General features: G+C 35.6%; 2 protein-coding genes across 7 annotated transcripts in view; one reads left to right on the top strand and one right to left on the bottom strand.

The window, feature by feature from the left end:
• The window catches only part of METAP2 (methionyl aminopeptidase 2), a 31,825-nt gene extending 24,159 nt beyond the window's left edge, over positions 1-7,666 (top strand). For both annotated transcript variants that reach the window (XM_020287912.2, XM_012775313.2), the window contains exons 8-11: positions 2,969-3,065; positions 5,560-5,663; positions 6,160-6,275; positions 6,964-7,666. In XM_020287912.2, coding sequence (XP_020143501.2) covers positions 2,969-3,065; positions 5,560-5,663; positions 6,160-6,275; positions 6,964-7,216 — 570 coding nt within the window. In that variant the 3' untranslated portion in view covers positions 7,217-7,666. The remainder of the gene's footprint in view (positions 1-2,968; positions 3,066-5,559; positions 5,664-6,159; positions 6,276-6,963) is intronic.
• A 3,064-nt stretch (positions 7,667-10,730) lies between these two features.
• The window catches only part of USP44 (ubiquitin specific peptidase 44), a 49,905-nt gene continuing 43,193 nt past the window's right edge, over positions 10,731-17,442 (bottom strand). For 4 of the 5 annotated variants that reach the window (XM_012775302.3, XM_012775304.3, XM_012775300.3 and 1 more), the window contains 3 exons: positions 17,035-17,143; positions 12,802-13,007; positions 10,731-11,357 (listed from right to left, as the gene is read on the bottom strand). In XM_012775302.3, the coding sequence (XP_012630756.1) occupies positions 11,158-11,357; positions 12,802-13,007; positions 17,035-17,143 (515 nt within the window). In that variant the 3' untranslated portion in view covers positions 10,731-11,157. Of the gene's footprint in view, positions 11,358-12,323; positions 13,008-17,034; positions 17,144-17,442 lie in introns of all 5 variants that reach the window. The other variant, XR_012921408.1, reaches the window with a different exon arrangement.

The following is a 17,442-nucleotide window of genomic DNA, read 5'->3' as shown; positions in this document are numbered from 1 at the left end:
TCTATGCATTCACTTTCAACTTGTTTGTGTCTGTGAATCTAAGGTGAATCTCTTGGAGACAGCATAGAGTTGGATCATGGGTTTTTATCCATTCTACTAATTCATTTGATTGAAGAGTTTAATCCATTTATATTTAAAGTAATTGCTGAAAAGGAAAGGCTTCTGTCATTTTGCTATTTGTTTTCTACATACCTTACAGTTTTTTGTCCCTTGTTTCTTACATTATTTTCTTTTGTATTAAGTTGATTTTTTTATAGTAAAGTGTTTAGTTCCTTTCTACAACCAAAAACTCTGCTCCTTTAGAGCTCCATCCCCACCTTTTTAAGTTGTTGATGTCAGAAAATTACATCCTGGCCAGGCGCGGTGGCTCACGCCTATAATCCTTGCACTCTGGGAGGCTGAAGCAGGTGGTTGTTTGAGCTCAGCAGTTCAAGACCAGCCTGAGCAAGAGCGAGACCCTGTCTCTACCAAAAATAGAAAGAAGTTAATTGGACAACTAAAAACATACAGAAAAAATTAGCTGGCCATGGTGGCACATGCCTGTAGTCCCAGCTACTCGGGAGGCTGAGGCAGTAGGATTGCTTGAGCCTAGGAGTTTGAGGTTGCTGTGAGCTAGGCTGATGCTATGGCACACTACCCCAGGCAACAAAGTGAGACTCTGTCTCAAAAAAAAAAAGAAAAAGAAAAAGGAAAAGAAAAAGAAATTTACATCTTTACGTGTTGTGTACCCAAAGACATAAACTATTAATTCTTTTAAATGTATTAATCTCTTAAATTATGTAGAAAACAGAATGTGGAGTTAAAAACAGAAGTTAGCAGTAACACCAGCTTTTAGACTAAAAGTAAGTTATGTGGAAAACACAGTGAAGTTACAAACTCTGGTTACAATAATACTAGTTGCTATAATTGCCTGTTACTTTTCCTTTATTTAGATCTTTATTTCACATGACTTCACGTTAATGTCCTTTCAGTTCACTTTGTAAGACTCTCTTGAGCATTTCTTACAGGGCATTTTTAGTAGTAATGAACTCCCTCCCCAGTTTTTGTTTATCTGAGAATATCTTAATTTCTCCCTCTCTTTTGAAGGACAGTTTTCCAAAATGTAGGATTCTCAGGTGATAATTTTTTCCTTTTAGTTAGTGCTTTCTAGCCTATTTCCTTCTGGCCTCCAAAGTTTCTGATGAGAAATCTGCTTATAATGTAGTTGAAGATCCCTTATATGTGATGAGTTCTCTTGTTGTTTTCAAGATTCTCTTTTAGAAAGTTTAATTATAATGTGTCTTGGTGTGTGTTTCATTGAGTTCATCTTACTTGGAGTTCTTTGAGCTTCTTAGACATTTGTATTCATAATTTTCATCAGATTTGTGAAGTTTCAGCCATTATTCTTAAAATATTCACCTCCTTCTGAAATTTCCATAATGTATATATTGGTCCACTTGATACATAGGTCCCTGAGGCTCTTTTCACTTTTTTTCAGTCTTTTTGTTATTGTTGTTGTTATTGTTCCTCAGACTTGATAATTTCCCTTGTCCATTTTTGTTGATTTTTTTTCTGTCTGCTCAGAAGTCTTAGAATTCCTTTAGTGATTTTTATTTCAGTTACTATACTTTTAAGCTCCAGAATTTTAGTTTTTTCAGCTTTTCTAGCTCTTGATATTTTCATTTTGCTTATACTTTTTTTTTTTTAAACTTCTTCCTTTAATTCTTTAAGCTTCTATAGAAGAGTTGTTTGTCTAGATCTGCCATTGGTCTTTTTCATGGAGTTTCTGTTGATTTTTTTTTTCCCCTTTGAATGGGTGTTCTTTCCTATTTCTTTGCATGCCTTGTGATTTTTTCAATATGTAGTTGAATACTACATATTTGAATGTAATATGGTAGCTCTGGAAATCACATTCTCCCTTTTCACCAGGAGTTGCTGGCTGGTCTTTAGTTTAGTTTTGTTTTTTATTCTTGTAGACTGTCTCTGTGCCTGTAAGAATCTACCTGAGGTGTAAACTTAAGGTGTTCTCAGGTGTTGTCTGACCCTGTATCTTTCCCTGGGCATGTGTGCTCAACTTTTGAATTTCTTGCACATAAGCAGTTGTTCTTGAATGTCCTAGTCTTTAATGTCTGGCTCCCAAAAGGGGAAAAAGAAAAAAAATGAAGCAAAGGAGGGAGAGGTGCTGGCCTTTTAAATTTCCTTGAAGTCACTTTAGCCAGAAAGGTAGTGAATGGCAGGGGTTTGCAACTATAAGGGGAGATGCAACAACAATGGCCACCCACCTCTTTGCACCTCTGTGATTACAAGCAGCAACCAGGCTGGGCACGGTGCCTCACTCCTGTAATCCTAGCATTCTGGGAGGCTGACGTGGGAGCATTGCTTGGGCTCAGGAGTTCGAGACCAGCCTGAGCCAGAGTGAGACCCCGTCTCTACTAAAAATTAGAAAAAATTAGCTGGGCTTGGTGATGCATGCCTGTAGTCTCAGCTACTTGGGAGGCTGAGGCAGTAGGATTGCTTGAGCCCAGGAGTTTGAGGTTGTTGTGAGCTAGGCTGATGCCATGGCATTCTACCCCAGGCAACAAAGTGAGACTCTGTCTCAAAAAGAAAAAAAAAAAAAAACAGCAGCAGCAATCAGGGATCAGAGCATAGATCCCTCATATGAAGGTCTGATGTAGTAGCACTGCTACTATGCTAAGAGCTAAAATTGAGGGAAATTAACTGCACTTGACCATCTGATCCTGCCCCTAAAAGTTGCAGGCCCTCAGTAGACTCCAGATTCTCATGTAGTTATTACCTCAGACAGATTCTGCCAGTGCAGTTTTCTAGATGTTGAGACAGATTTCTGGTGCTTACTATTCCACCATCTTCACAGAATCCTCCCTAAAGTCTGTTATATAGGAAATTATGTTCAAAACAGTTTTTCTGATTCCCTTATTTTAAAATATTAAGTTGGTTTGAATAACAAAGTATACATTATTTATTTTTTTAGTGTGCTGGAATTGATGTTCGTCTGTGTGATGTTGGTGAGGCCATCCAAGAAGTTATGGAATCCTATGAAGTTGAAATAGATGGGAAGACATATCAAGGTATATTCTTCAAATACACCTTGTTTTTAAATTAAGTTTATAAACTACTATTGAGTGCTCTCTTTGGATTAGCTACTTCATCTTTTATATCTTGGAAATATAAAGAAAACAGGGGAAGTGACCTGCTCAAAGCATGATAGTACTATGATTGCTGAGAATTATTGCCAAGCTATTTTATTAGCTGATAAGACACCTGGAGAATTATCCTGAGGTAGGTGAAATGTAGACTAGGTTTTGTGTGATTAATCAAATCAAGGCTCAGAGAGAAGGTAGGGGGTCCTTTTCATTGGTGATTTCCTCCTTCCCATTTTTCTTTTTTTTCCTTGAATCACATTCAGAATTTGGAGGCCAGTTAATTCCTGTGTGTCCCTTTAATTTTCAAATCCCTTTACCTCTTAATCTTTCATAGCCCCTCTCTTAGGTATATATTCCCAGTCACCTGTGCCTTCATTGATCTCTATCTGTCCAGCCCTCCTCCAATTCCCAGGTCTGTCTGTTCATCCCCCAGCCACCAATCTCCTTTATCTATACTTATTACTCTTTGTATTCCTGCTCTAGTAACAGAATATTTCTTTTAACTGAATCCTGTCTTTTTTTTTTTTTTTTTTTTTTGTAAGAGAGAGGATCTTGCTCTGTTGCCCAGGGTGGATTGCAGTGGCACTGTCATAGCTCACTCTACCCTTGAACTCCTGGGCTCAAGTTATACTCCTGCCTCAGCCTCCCAAGTAGCTGGGATTATAGGTGTGTGCCATCATGCCTGGCTTTTTTTTTTTTTTTTAAGAGATGAAGTCTTGCTATGTTGCTCAGGCTGGTCTGAAACTCCTAGCCTCAAGTGATCCTCTTGCCTCAGCCTCCCAAAGCACTGGGAGTACAGGCGTGAGCCACTGTGTCTGGATGGCCTGTCTGTCCTTTATAGACCTGTGAGTGGAAACTCTTGTCTGCCTTCCTTGCCCTTCAATCAATAAATTCACACCATTTGGCATTCTTTGCATTCCACATTGCTAATTATAGACCATTGTGTTTCTACCAAGTGCAGAAGTGGTTTTTCCTCTGAGACCTTGACAGTATGTGCCTCTCCTTGTGTTCTCATTTGCGAAGTTCATTTGGCTCCTTGATTTTGACATCTGGCACCATTCTAACTTCTGCTGGCATTCTGGATGGCTTCAGGCATTCTGGATGGCTTCAGTATCTATACGGGCAATTCAGTTAACACGTAGGCATCACCAGTCCTAACACGAACCCTGACCAACTTGTTGACTTTTGCCTCCTTAACAGTCTTTCGTGTCCAGTACTGAAACTTACCACCAATCTTATACTCTTAAACAACAGCTAGTCTTTTTCTTTCCACCTCTTTCATTTACTTTACTATTTACTTCTTTCATTGACTTTATTTCTAACATACGTGCTTTTTATATCAAGATATCCTTTTTATTTCCCCACCATGTCACTCTGTTACATTTTGCTTCTTCCTGCCTAGTCCCTATGTCAACAACGTTAATTCTTTTTCACTTGTACCTTAAATCCATTAACGCTTTGATTTTTAGATTTTCTTTGGCATATCTTTAATGCTGTGAACGTCAGTGCAATGCAAAATACTTTAAGGCTACTCACACTTGGATAGGTGGTGTTGTGGATAATGAAGAAAACATGCTTTGGGGTCAGGCAGGTCTAACTTTGAATTTAGCTAAATCCTATAACCTCTGAGCACCCAGAATTCTTAAACTGTAAAGGGACTATTTTTCAGAAATGTAAATTATATGATAGTACCTGAAATTTATTAAGTATTCAACAAATATTTGTCATTCTTCCCCTTCCTGTCCCAGTTCTGGGATTGGTGCCACAAATACAGTGCTTATTCAAGTTCCTCTTAAATCTTTTTTTCCCTTTCAGGAAATTACTTACTTGATAAGAAAAATAGCCAAATAGGCCTGACATCCCTTAACTTTTGCCATGTTGCATAAAGCATAAAGAAAACTCTACCTTCTATCCTTATTATTTATGGTGTTTTTTGTTTTGTTTTGTTTTGTTTTTCTACTTGCTCAGACTCATTGGCATATCTCTGTTTTTTGAGGAAGAATTCTTCTATTCATTGTTAATCCTCCCACCTCCTTTGGGATATCAAGGTTGATTTGGCTGGTGGGGTCAGTTTGCCAGGTCTTGGAGAAACAGTAATGCTGTCTAAGTCTTAAATTTAGCTATCAAGTATTGCAAATATGAAAGTATTTGCATTTGCTTTTCTTTATGTCTTTACTATCTAATTATGCAACCCTAAACAGTTAACATTTAATTTTGAAGTATATGGAATAACACTGCAATAAACTACTTTTTATATTTTGCTAAGTTTCACTTTATATTTAACTACCTCAATTTAAGGTTATTTAGGAGAGTGATATCTTATTTTTAAATAAATGCTTGAACTCTGTACCAAAAGGCCAAGAGATGCTTTGTGCTTGTAGATATCCTGAATAACTTTTGTTTCTCTTTATTATGACAGTGAAACCAATCCGTAATCTAAATGGACATTCAATTGGGCAGTATAGAATACATGCTGGAAAAACAGTGCCCATTGTGAAAGGAGGAGAGGCAACAAGAATGGAGGTATGTGTGTCATTAACACATCTGTGAAAAACATTGTGATTTTATTTTCCCCTAAACAAAAGCTAGTGATAGTTAAGTATATAGTATGTTGACCAAAATTAGCTTGCTATTCATACTTACCCTGATAGGAATCGGGCCATTTGTGCAAATGGTGTATGGTCAGACCAGAGCAAAATTAGCTGTGGATGTTGCAACTGATAAAGTATTGTTTATTCAACATTTAATGAATATTTATTGAACATTTTCTAGGTGCCACTATCTTTAGTAGGCACTGGAGGTATATATAGTAGTGAACAAAACAAAATACCCTGCTCGTGCATAGCCTGTATTCTGATAGGAGGTGGCAGAAAACCCAAAAAATGCTAAGCAGGGAGAGGCTGGATAAGGACTACCAGGGGCTATTTCATGCTTCTATTAACCAAGGAAGTCAAGAGATGGTGATTGTGACTAGTTCTGAATTTTTCTTCTCTCACCTTGATCCTTATGTATTTTTAAGGAAGGAGAAGTTTATGCAATTGAAACCTTTGGCAGTACAGGAAAAGGTGTTGTTCATGATGATATGGAATGTTCACATTACATGAAAAATTTTGATGTTGGACATGTGCCAATAAGGTGAGAGACTCTTTATTTTACTTTTTTGCCTAGCCACTTAGGGAGCCAGCATGTTTTTTTTATTTTTGATTTTTATATGACTAAGGAGCATCTCTTCTCATTTGATAGTATTTTTAAAAATGCGACATACATACAATGTGTAGGTTTATAGCCTAACAGTAAGTTCTGTGAGTTTCTATGATATGGCAAAAAAAATTGGCATGTTAACATTTTGAGATGAAAATAACATATATAGGCAAGTATTCTCTTTAAATCCAGTTTCATAATATAGTAACATCAGAGATTATTATTTTGCTATCCTTCCCAATTGTTGGTATTAATGTTTTCTCACTAGTAACTACTACTTTTGGAGAAGATGATTGAAGCCTGGATTTATGCCTCATTTTATGTTCAGGTCTTTCTTTGAGCTTGAGGCATACCAAAGGAAATTCCCATGATGCCACTCTGTAGATGAGTGTGTCCTGGGAATTAAACACACATGCATAGACACATAAGCACTATAAGATGGCATCCAGCTGGTTTCCTACTCAGCTGCCATCTATTAATTAGGTATTGGCTATCATACATTCTGGCTTTTGCTTGTTGAAAGAGTAACAACAAAAGTTTTTGAACCTTACTTACTAAGACATAGCTATGGTTTGGTTGGTAACTCTTGCCAACTATTAATCTTGGACTTTTTCCCTTTTAGGCTTCCAAGAACAAAACACTTGTTAAATGTTATCAATGAAAACTTTGGCACCCTTGCCTTCTGCCGCAGATGGCTGGATCGCTTGGGAGAAAGTAAATATTTGATGGCTTTGAAGAATCTGTGTGACTTGGGCATTGTAGATCCATATCCACCATTATGTGACATTAAAGGATCATATACAGCACAGTTTGAACATACCATACTGTTGCGTCCAACATGTAAAGAAGTTGTCAGCAGAGGAGATGACTATTAAACTTAGTCCAAAGCCACTTCAACGTCTTTATTTTCTAAAAGCTTTGTTGGAATACATTATACCAGAATTAATTTGCAACATGTTGTCTGTTTTAACAGTGGACCTATGTAATAACTTTTTATCCATGTTAAAAAAGAAGGAATTTGATCAAAAACAAACTGTCTAATGTAATTAACCAAGGAAAAAGCTTTCAAGACTTTTCAAATGTTAACTGTTTTACCCTTTCCTGTCTAGGAAATGCTATAAAGCTCAAATTAGTTAGGAAAGACTTAAAGATTTTGTTTTGAACACCTAAGAGATGCTTTTTGGATATTTATATTGCCATACTCTTACTTGAATGCTTTGAATGACTACATCCAATTCTGCACCTATACCCTCTGATATTGCTTTTTAACCTTCCTGGAATCCATTTTCTAAAAAATAAAGACATTTTCAGATCTGAGAGCTACATTTCAATGTCTGTGGTTATAATTCTGGACAGAAAATAGCTTAAATTTAATGTAGGAAAATGTGGAGCCTTTTCTCTGGATTGTAGACCTTTACGCTGAGACTTTCTTCCAGCATAGTGGCTCAAACAAGATCTACACATCCATAAAGTGGGACAATACCCTTTCTTCATAAATATGTAGCTTTAGAAATATTATGCAATTTTTTATAGGACCATACTAGTCATTCTTTCATTTTTTTTTCCCCCTCTGACATTTGGAAAGATGCACTAATTGAAACATGACTTAGTAGGAACATTGTGCTAACTCAAAACTTTGATTTAGTAAAAATCTCAACATTTAGATCCTTTGTCCAATGGTAATATTTATGGGAACTGTACAGCTTGTTCAAAAAAACCAAAAGGGCATTAAAGCCAAAAAAGCAAAGAAAAACAGAAAAGCTTCCCATGTTTGGATCTTATCCTAATTAGAAAGGTTAAACTGAAATTATAAGGCTTTTTCATTCATGAGGCAAATGCTATAATATTCTTCCACTTGACTGATTTGGATTCTTAACGCTACTAGTGGTATTTCAGGAAGTGAGGTTGCATTTACTCTCCGTACAGCAGCAAAATTTATTAAGTTGAATGTAAGGATGTATAATATTAACTTGTTTGAACTGAGCCCCACTACTGATTCCTTAAGGAACTGCTTGAATGTTTATATGTATATGATTGGGTGGCAATGTTCCAACATAATTTCAAAATTGCTATGTACCAAGGTCAAGCCTTAATTTGTATATGCTTTAGCACAATAAGGTTTTATTGCCTCTGGGATGCTGTTTAGTTTGTATTTTAACTTTTTTCTCATACAAAGGGAAACCTATGACTTCTGTACTTAGATCATTTGTTAGTAAAAAGCTTTTTCAGCATTAGATATGAATGTTACATTGTGGCAAAATCAATCTAGCGTTTAGCTATGTGAGCTATGTTTATCATGGTGCTAATGTTCAATAGCCACCTTTATATAATTTCTCCATTTTCTGCGATGCTGTGCTAGCAGCAGAGCTCACCAGTTCATGCTTGGATATATGCAGGGCTTGTACCCTCCAGCTAACTCCTTGGGGGTTTTGAGTCTATACCTTTTTTGTGTGCTTTGGTAGGAGGTATAAAGCAAGTGTTATGATTTCTAAACCCAGGAATTTTAGAATTGACCCCTATGAGTGAAGAATTTTGTAGCTTTATAAGATCTTGGGCAGTAGTGACCTCAAATTATGAGCTCCAAGCTTCCTTCTCAGGTCACAAGTGGAGCAATGGCATCACTGTACATCTCTGGAATGGCCGGAAGGGATATGATCTTATAAATAGGAAAGCTGTTACTTAAAACTGTATTGTTTGCCTACTAGCCCTGTATTGCTTGAAATTGTTACATTTACAATGATGTATCTTACTGGTAACAGATTAGTTTGATGTTTAACAATAGTGCCTTTAGTAAATCTTTTACAACCAAAACATGTTGCTTTTTTGTTAGATCAACTAAGAATGTAGAAGTCCAAGTTGAGATTTAAGGTAGTAAGAAATCTAAGTTTTGTTTATTGTTGAAGGTTTTAGTTTGTTGTTGGTATTTTAAGACTTTAAGAGCAGTTTTAGGTTTATAGCAAAATGTAGTGTAAAGTGACTACAGATTTTACAAATCCACCCTGAAACAACCCCCCCATGGGTGTTAGTTTTAAGGGATTAAAAAGTAAAGGGCTAAGTCGTTATCTCTTGTATATTTTTACACTTAAGTACGTACAAGCAACTATACCATTAACAAACAACATAGTTCCGAGTTTTTTTAAATCCCATTAAAATTAGGTGCTAAATGTATGTCTCAAAAATAGTGTTTGAAATTAGAAAAAGGTAGACTCAGGTATCTTAACCACATCAATCTTTAATGAGGTATAAGTATGTAACAGTTGAGGTAACAACTTGCATAGGTGTTTAGTAAATGAACAATTTTAAATCTAGCCATTTAATACTCCAGATGTATATTTGGCACAAATGATTTGTCTATTCAGTAATAGAGTCTCATTGCACTTCACTACCGGCTGACCCAGATGACTTATTTTGAAATTTAAGACATATTTGCTAGTAGAGGTCCCTTTCTAGTTTATACTTATAGATGATCACTAGTGGCAAACAGCATTCTACAGGATATTATCTTTCATTAAGATTTTAACTGGCAAATAAACCCACTTAAGAGAAAATTAATAAATGATCTCCAGTGGTTAACACCGAGCTTAAGATATTATATAGCTGATCTACAGAGGTTAGTGGATTCTACCCTTTCTAAATGAGATTAAGTTAGCAGCAATACAACTTTAAAGAGATCTTACTAGATTATTAAAAGAGCAAAAAGGGTCGTACTATTTTTAAATGCAAGTTTAGATAACTTTAAATTTTTTAAAAAAACTGCTTGGGCCAGTGTTTATCTAAGAGGCTTCTACCTAGTAGTCACATAATTCTAGCAAAAGTAAGTAATCCTGGCTTAATTTAGGAAAGTGAGGTGCTAGACATACAGCCCAATTACCAATATCGAACAATTATCTTTTCTGCCCTTTACAATTTTTTTCTCCTTTGAGCTAAAAATCAAGATACACAAAGCTTTAAGAGATCTAAACCCGTACCCAAGATAAAATATTTGAATAACATCATAATATACCAGTTTGCTAAATTCACATTTTTATATGACTGTTTTATGAGAATCTAGACAAACCTGTTTGCTGCCAGACAGAAATCATAAATCCCAGCCATCATTTTTTTAATGTCCATAGTTCTGAAGTTCACTTAAATATATTTGTAAAGCTGTCATTTTCATTTAGATACAGTTTGACTATGCCAAATAACAATTATTTTAATAAACAATAAATTTTTAAGTGAAGTTGCACTAACCAAAGTAATATCTGTTCTGAGGCCTATAACAAAGCCTCAGGAATATCGAGTATGATTGGCGAATATTTAGGTGATACTAATACTTTGAAGTATTAGTTTAACTCCCTTCAAGGGGCAAAGGTGACTTCAATATACAAATGGCCTGAAAGAAAAGCCTTTTTATTTTTTTGGTAAGACTATTAGTGAAGTAAGTATCTAATTTTCCATCCATCAAAAATTTGTATAGAAAATAGCTACAAAAGATAAATAACAAATGTATATAAAATGATGCCACCTGAACTTCTTCAGTAGAAGATTGCACAAATTCATGATCTAAGCCAATTAAGACATCAAAATATAAAAGAGGTAACACCAGTCTGAGGTAAACTCTAAAACTCCCAAGTATTTGAACATAGTTACCTGCAGTTGATATATTTGTCTCTGTAAAAAAAAGTTTTGTTGTAGAGTTAGATACAAAATGTATAACTGTAGTGTGCACTGATTCATAAGTAAAAAATAAAAACAATGAAGCTGAAAATTGTAAGTCAGCCCTTTTAAAAAGTATATATACAAATCGTAAGAGGAAAGCCCCACTGTCTTTGGATCAGCTAAAGGTTTCGTTAGAAGAGGTATCAGCTTCTTCACTGGAATGCTGGCTACCAGACAGGAGCTCTGGAGGCAAGAGTTTAGAATGTCCATTCTCAGTAACTCGTTGAGTATAAAACAAGATATAAGCTTGGGCCTTGCATACTTCATCCATAGTGCACATGCTTAGCTTGGAATCATTGCAGTGTACCCAGAACCCTAAAGCAAAGCACAGAAATATGTTTATAAAGGAACTTTAGAAATTTTTAGTACAATAAGTGTTTGTCAGAGTTAAGCTTTTTCTGAAAGGAAAATAATTTTCTAGCCAATTTTTCTTTAGTGAGAAATATAGCTTGGGCCATATGTATGTTACCCTAGAATTATCTACCTTTATTCTAGAAGTTTGAAATTATAGAATCTGCTTAGAGTACCTGACACTATTCACGCTCGAAACCTACCATTGAATGTTTTTGCCACTAATCATACAGGTTGAACATCTCTAATCCAAAAATCCAAATACTTGAAAAGCCAAAACTTTGACATGACATCACAAGTAACCCTGAATGCTATTTTTTTCACTATATTTATGGTATGTCATGTTTTTTACTGTTAAATACTTGTGGGCATATAAGTATAATAACATGATTGTGTGTTGTTAGATATAAATTCAGAGTTAGGAATGATGGTGATGCCAAACCACCAGACTGTCCACACAGGGGGCTAAGATAGTGACACCGTTGCTTTCTGATGGTTCACTAGTACCATTAGTTAGTACACTAACTTTCAAGCACAAAATTGTTAATATTTTATAACTTGGGAGGCTGAAGTGGGAGGATTGCTTGAGCACAGGAGTTTGAGGCTGCAGTGAGCCATGATCACAATACTGCACTCCAGCCTGGGTGACCGAGCCACACCTGTCTTAAAAAAAAAAAATTATATAAAAAATCAAAAACACTTCTGGTCTCAAGCATTTTGGATAAGGGATATTCAAACAGTATCATAAAGCAATTAGTTAGCGTACAACTAACTCTTGGTAGTTTAATGTTGAATTTAATTGCCTTACTGGATTATCTGGGCTTTTTGTCAACACCTCTTTTCTGTTTGTTGGGGGTACTGGTGGTTCATTCGTTGTTCAACTGTAGGTACCAAAAGGGGAAGTAAAAAGTGAAACCTCAATCCAATTACCTTTCTTAGGACTACACTGTCCTGGAAGGGTCCATGGAGGCAGCAAATGAAAGTGAGTTTTGTATGTTAAACTTGAACTGAATGTTTGTTACAAATATCTGTAACCCCCAAGTTGATTAAAATGCCCTATTTAACAAAATTAACTGAAATAAAACAGTAAGCATAAGACCTCTTCTTGGAAGTGTGCCTTTAAGAAAAGATAATACTCTCTGACTTTTAATTAACAAGACTATCTTCATTATCCTAGTCATACAGCTCTTAATAAGTAAAAAAAAGTACTGCAAACCTGCAGAAATATATAGTGTCTAATTTTCTGCATAAACTCCCATTTCTTTAAAAAACCAACAGTACTGCAGAAGCATTCTTCAAAAAGAAAATAAGTGATTTAAGATGATTTAGTAGCTAATTTAAAAATTGCTAAAACCTGAACTCTACCTTCCAAGCCTAATGAAACATAAAAAATTTTTCCTATCTATACCTCCTTCAGAATTATAGCAGTAGGCAGTATAGTGTCCTGAGCCAAATCCTTTCCCGTGGTGCATTACTACAGCAGATAAGTCATAGATAAAGCATTCTGGTCTGAGGGATTTCAGGGTCTCCCTGCAGCAATAGGGCTCCATGTTTAAGATTTCTTCGAAGCCAACATGAACACCAATCTTCTCTCGGTTATTACGTCCTGACCACCTGTGACCAAACCAGAGTAAAATTATCAACAAAATTAAGGGAAAAGGACCATGTCCTAGGTCTAGATACTTGCAGTAGATGACCCTTCCCTCTGTGATGTTGAGATAAATATTTGTCATCTTTCTGGCCAGGCATGGCTCAAGCCTGTAAGCCCAGCACTTTTGGAAGCTGAGGAGGGAGGATTGCTTGAGGCCAGGAGTTTGAGACCAGCATAGGCAACATGGTGAGACCCCATCTCTACAAAAAATTAAAAATTAGCCAGGCATAGTGACACCTATAGTCCCAGGCTACTTGGGGAGCTGAGGCAGACAGATCACCAGGAGTGTGAGGTTATAATGAGCTGTGATTGTGCCACTGCATTCCAGCCTGGGCAACCAAGCGAGACTCCATCTCAAAAAGAATTAAAAAAAAAAATGTTTCATTTCTTATGCTTCCTCTAAGGCTCCTGTGTGCCCTTCATGCCCCTACCAGTCCCATTTTCCCTTTTCCTCAAAAATACTCATTATCCAGGCCGGGCGCAGTGGCTCATGCCTATAATCCTAGCACTCTGGGAGGCCGAAGCAGGAGGATTGCTTGAGCTCAGGAGTTCGAGACCAGCCTGAGCAAGAGTGAGACCCCGTCTCTACTAAAAATACAAAGAAATTAATTGGCCAAATAAAAATATATAGAAAAAATTAGCCGGGCATGGTGGCACATGGCTGTAGTCCCAGCTACTCGGGAGGCTGAGGCAGAAGGATTGCAGAAGGATTGCTTGAACCCAGGAGTTTGAGGTTGCTGTCAGCTGGGCTAACGCCACAGCACTCTAGCCCCAACAACAGAGTGAGACTCTGTCTCAAAAAAAACAAAACAACATTATCTAGAATATTATATACATTACATTATTTTATGTTTTAAAAATAAATTAAAAAATTTAAAAATGTATATATTTAAGAGTGTGTATACATACACATAGACATAATCACACAAATACACATATATAAGAAAGATTAAGGAAATGTTAACAGAGAAGTCTGCCATTTGCATTCAAAGTGGAGAACCTACAAGGTGACAACACCAAAGTTAATCCACGGCAGCCTCCCCATTCCTAATACCTCTGGCAGGAGGCCAGAACAACAATAACCTTTGCTAGAAATATAAAAAGTTCACATCCTATCAGTTTTCTTAACAATTATAATCATCAGTAAAGCTTGGATTGTTTCTCTAACATTTTGGAATTAAATGTATTCATAGTGTAACTCATCCCTCACAAGTTAAGAGATACGTGACTAAGTTTAACTGTAGGGATCTGTGAGAGATTTAACTGTGAAAGATAATACTTAGGGCTGCACAGTGGAATTTTTTAAAGAATGATGCGTTAGTTTCCAAACTGCTGAATAACGAATCAGCTGAAATTTAGAAATTAACATTATTTTTTTAATGCTTTGGGTTAAGACTTATTTAGCTGCAAAGATAACTCACAGGATGAAGATGAACTTTTTTGGTCAAACTTTTCTGCTTATATAGCTAAGTATTTACTATAACTAAATGTAAATTTCTACTAGATTTTTTCCCCTTATTTCTTGCTCTGTACTGATGGGTGATATATGCTACTTTTGTTATTTTGTTGGATGCTTTTTCTCTATATGTAGCTACTTATTTGGTAATTCATTCCAATTAGCTTTTCCATATTAGCTTTTTATTTATATTGTCTGTATAGAAAATCATTCTATTTTATATTTTGCCCTTATTACTGAAGTATAGTATTAGTATTTGCTTTTATAATATCACCTATAAGGTATGGGACTTCATTTACTAATACATTTGCTGGGTTTTGTTGCTTACTAATACCATATAAAAGTATAATTGCCAAAAGTAATTATAACAGTTTTTTAGCTATATACTTACTTTTAAAAAATGATTAATCATAAGCTATAGGAATAAAATCATGTTTTCTCTATAAAGCCACTTTAATATCATGCCTAATACACACTTAGAGAAAAGGATTCCCATCTAAACAAGTCCTTTAAAAATTGGGATTTATAGCCAGGCAGATTAGTACCCTGTAGTGTACGCTACTTGGGAGGCTGAGGCATGAGATCCCTTGAGTCCCGGAGTACTGCCAGGGCAACTTAGCAAGACCCCATCTCAAAGAAAAAAAATTGGGATTTATATTTTATACATTTATATGTCTTACATTCTGGCAAATACAGTAGTATTTTTTAATATATGAAGAGAAAGGAGAAAGAAACGAGGTAAAGAAAACAAAATTTCTGGGATCAGAAATGGCACAAAGAGTTAAAAATATTTTAGGCAGAAAATAGTAGGAGATAGAGTCAAATAGATTTGAATTAAGGAGAGCTGCAAATGCCAGATTAAGTAACACTTATGATGGAATTAAAGTAGCAACTATGAAGAACAGGAGATTCTTCAATAGTTTATAGTAGGCAATTAAGTACCAGTTTAAGTAACAAAAACAAAAATTTAAGCCCTTTCACAATTCTATCTTTGTAAAATCTTATATATGTACTCATCTCTCCAATCACTATGGCCCTTGTTACTCTTAACCTAATCTTCCTGCTTCATGTTACTTAACTTTATACACAATGGCAGGACCCACCTGATTTTTCACTAAACCTTCTGATGCATACTCTGTCCTACTCCTTCCTCCATACCTTTGTTTACATTGCTCCCTTAGGCTAAATGCTCCTCCTTCTGTGTATACTCCATTCATTCACTTAATAAATAGTTTATGGCATCTACTATATGGAGCATGGTTCTAGGCCTTGGGATACAAGGAAGAAACAGCTAAGTCATTACTGACCTTCTGTTCTATTGGCAAGAGGAGAGAAATAAGTAAATGAGCTATTTAATTGCAGATAGTTTTTGCCAGTATGCAAAATAGGATAACATCATGGGTGGTACTACTTTAAAACAGGATGGTCAAAGTCCTCTTTAAAGATGTGACATATGAACTGAGATTCGAATGATCTAGAGCCCCATGTGCCATTAGAGAGGCTTTGGGAAAGAGACATCAGGTAACTCCCTCTTCTAAGTCTCTGATAGATATTTTTATACAGTTTATGATACTTAGTTTTTCTACTTTACCATAACTTCTGTACATGCCTCACTATAATCTTGAAAAAGGGATCCCACTTTATATTCCTCAAAGACATATGGAACGTCTTGCATTAAAAAGTATTCATATGATATTTGCTGATTATATCTGTAACAATTAGAGTGAATAACTGAATGATGAACTTAACAGTATCTGTGGGAAGTGGGATTCAGAGGAAAGAGGTACTATTACTTTACCTTCTGTAATGCTTGAATTTTTAAAAACATGTAGTTTTAATTATTAAGACAAATAGCAACGACTAATATGAGAAACATGGTCTTAATAGTTTTCAAATCATAGCACATTAAGTAACCTCTGCAGTGTGTCTCATTCCTTAAGAGAACAATAGCCTCTCAGATTAACATGTTTCATGCAAAGTATGAAACCATTCACTTTGGTCAATCAGTTTGCCAATTAATTCACCTAAATATATTTCAGAAGACTAGTTTTGGGGTTTTGAAAAAATTGTTTTAAACTGCTGTACCTTAGATAAAATATTTTCTAAGGACAAAGCAACTGGCCAAATAGTTTTAAGTTATAGGTTAAATTACAAATTTTCATACCTTAAATATGGTGAATATTAAACACTATAAGCAGAATTAAATTTACAAAGAGAATAATACCACCCAGCACACCGAAATGTGAGGGATCTGCTGATCAGCAACACATTCTACAAGGGAAGCGAATCAGATGGTTACTTATGGATAGTATCTGTTGTTTTTTCCTTAAAAACAAAAGAAAACAAAAGAAAAAAAAGCAATGCTCTGCTGTCGGGGGTGGGGGGAAGCAAATGTAAGTCATCTACTAGCCAAGTATCATGGTATTAAAGTTAGTTCATCACATGTGCTCCTTAAGTTTTGAGGCATGATAAGCACAAGAAATGATCATGTTAGAAGTGTAGAGTTGGCAACTGCTAATACTACTACTACTAACCTGAATCGTTTGAGGTGTAGTCTGAGAACCTGAGGTAGGTGGCATATCATAAGCTGTTTCTGGGCTTCTGTGAGTACAACTGGTTTTGAAGAAAACCTTCTACGTTTTGCTGTAATATTAAAGAAAGAATGAAAATCAAATTTAAAAATACAAGAAAAAGATGAATAAACACTTTAATTCAGTCATGAACTAATTAAATATCTATTGTGTTACAGGCATTGTACTGTGCTAGATATACAGACATGGGCTTTGCCCTCCAGAAACTTGTGATCTAATTAAAAAAAAAAAAAAAGAATGAAACTGGATGAGCTAGTCAAGTTAGGCAGGTAAAATAAGTACATGATTTTATAACAACCTTGGAAATAAGGCAACGGAATGAAGTATACTGCTATAATATTTAAAAATGGA

The sequence above is a fragment of the Microcebus murinus genome, chromosome 10, assembly GCF_040939455.1.
Source record: "Microcebus murinus isolate Inina chromosome 10, M.murinus_Inina_mat1.0, whole genome shotgun sequence".
Taxonomy (NCBI): domain Eukaryota; kingdom Metazoa; phylum Chordata; class Mammalia; order Primates; family Cheirogaleidae; genus Microcebus; species Microcebus murinus.
This window is presented reverse-complemented; position numbering and strand designations above follow the sequence as displayed.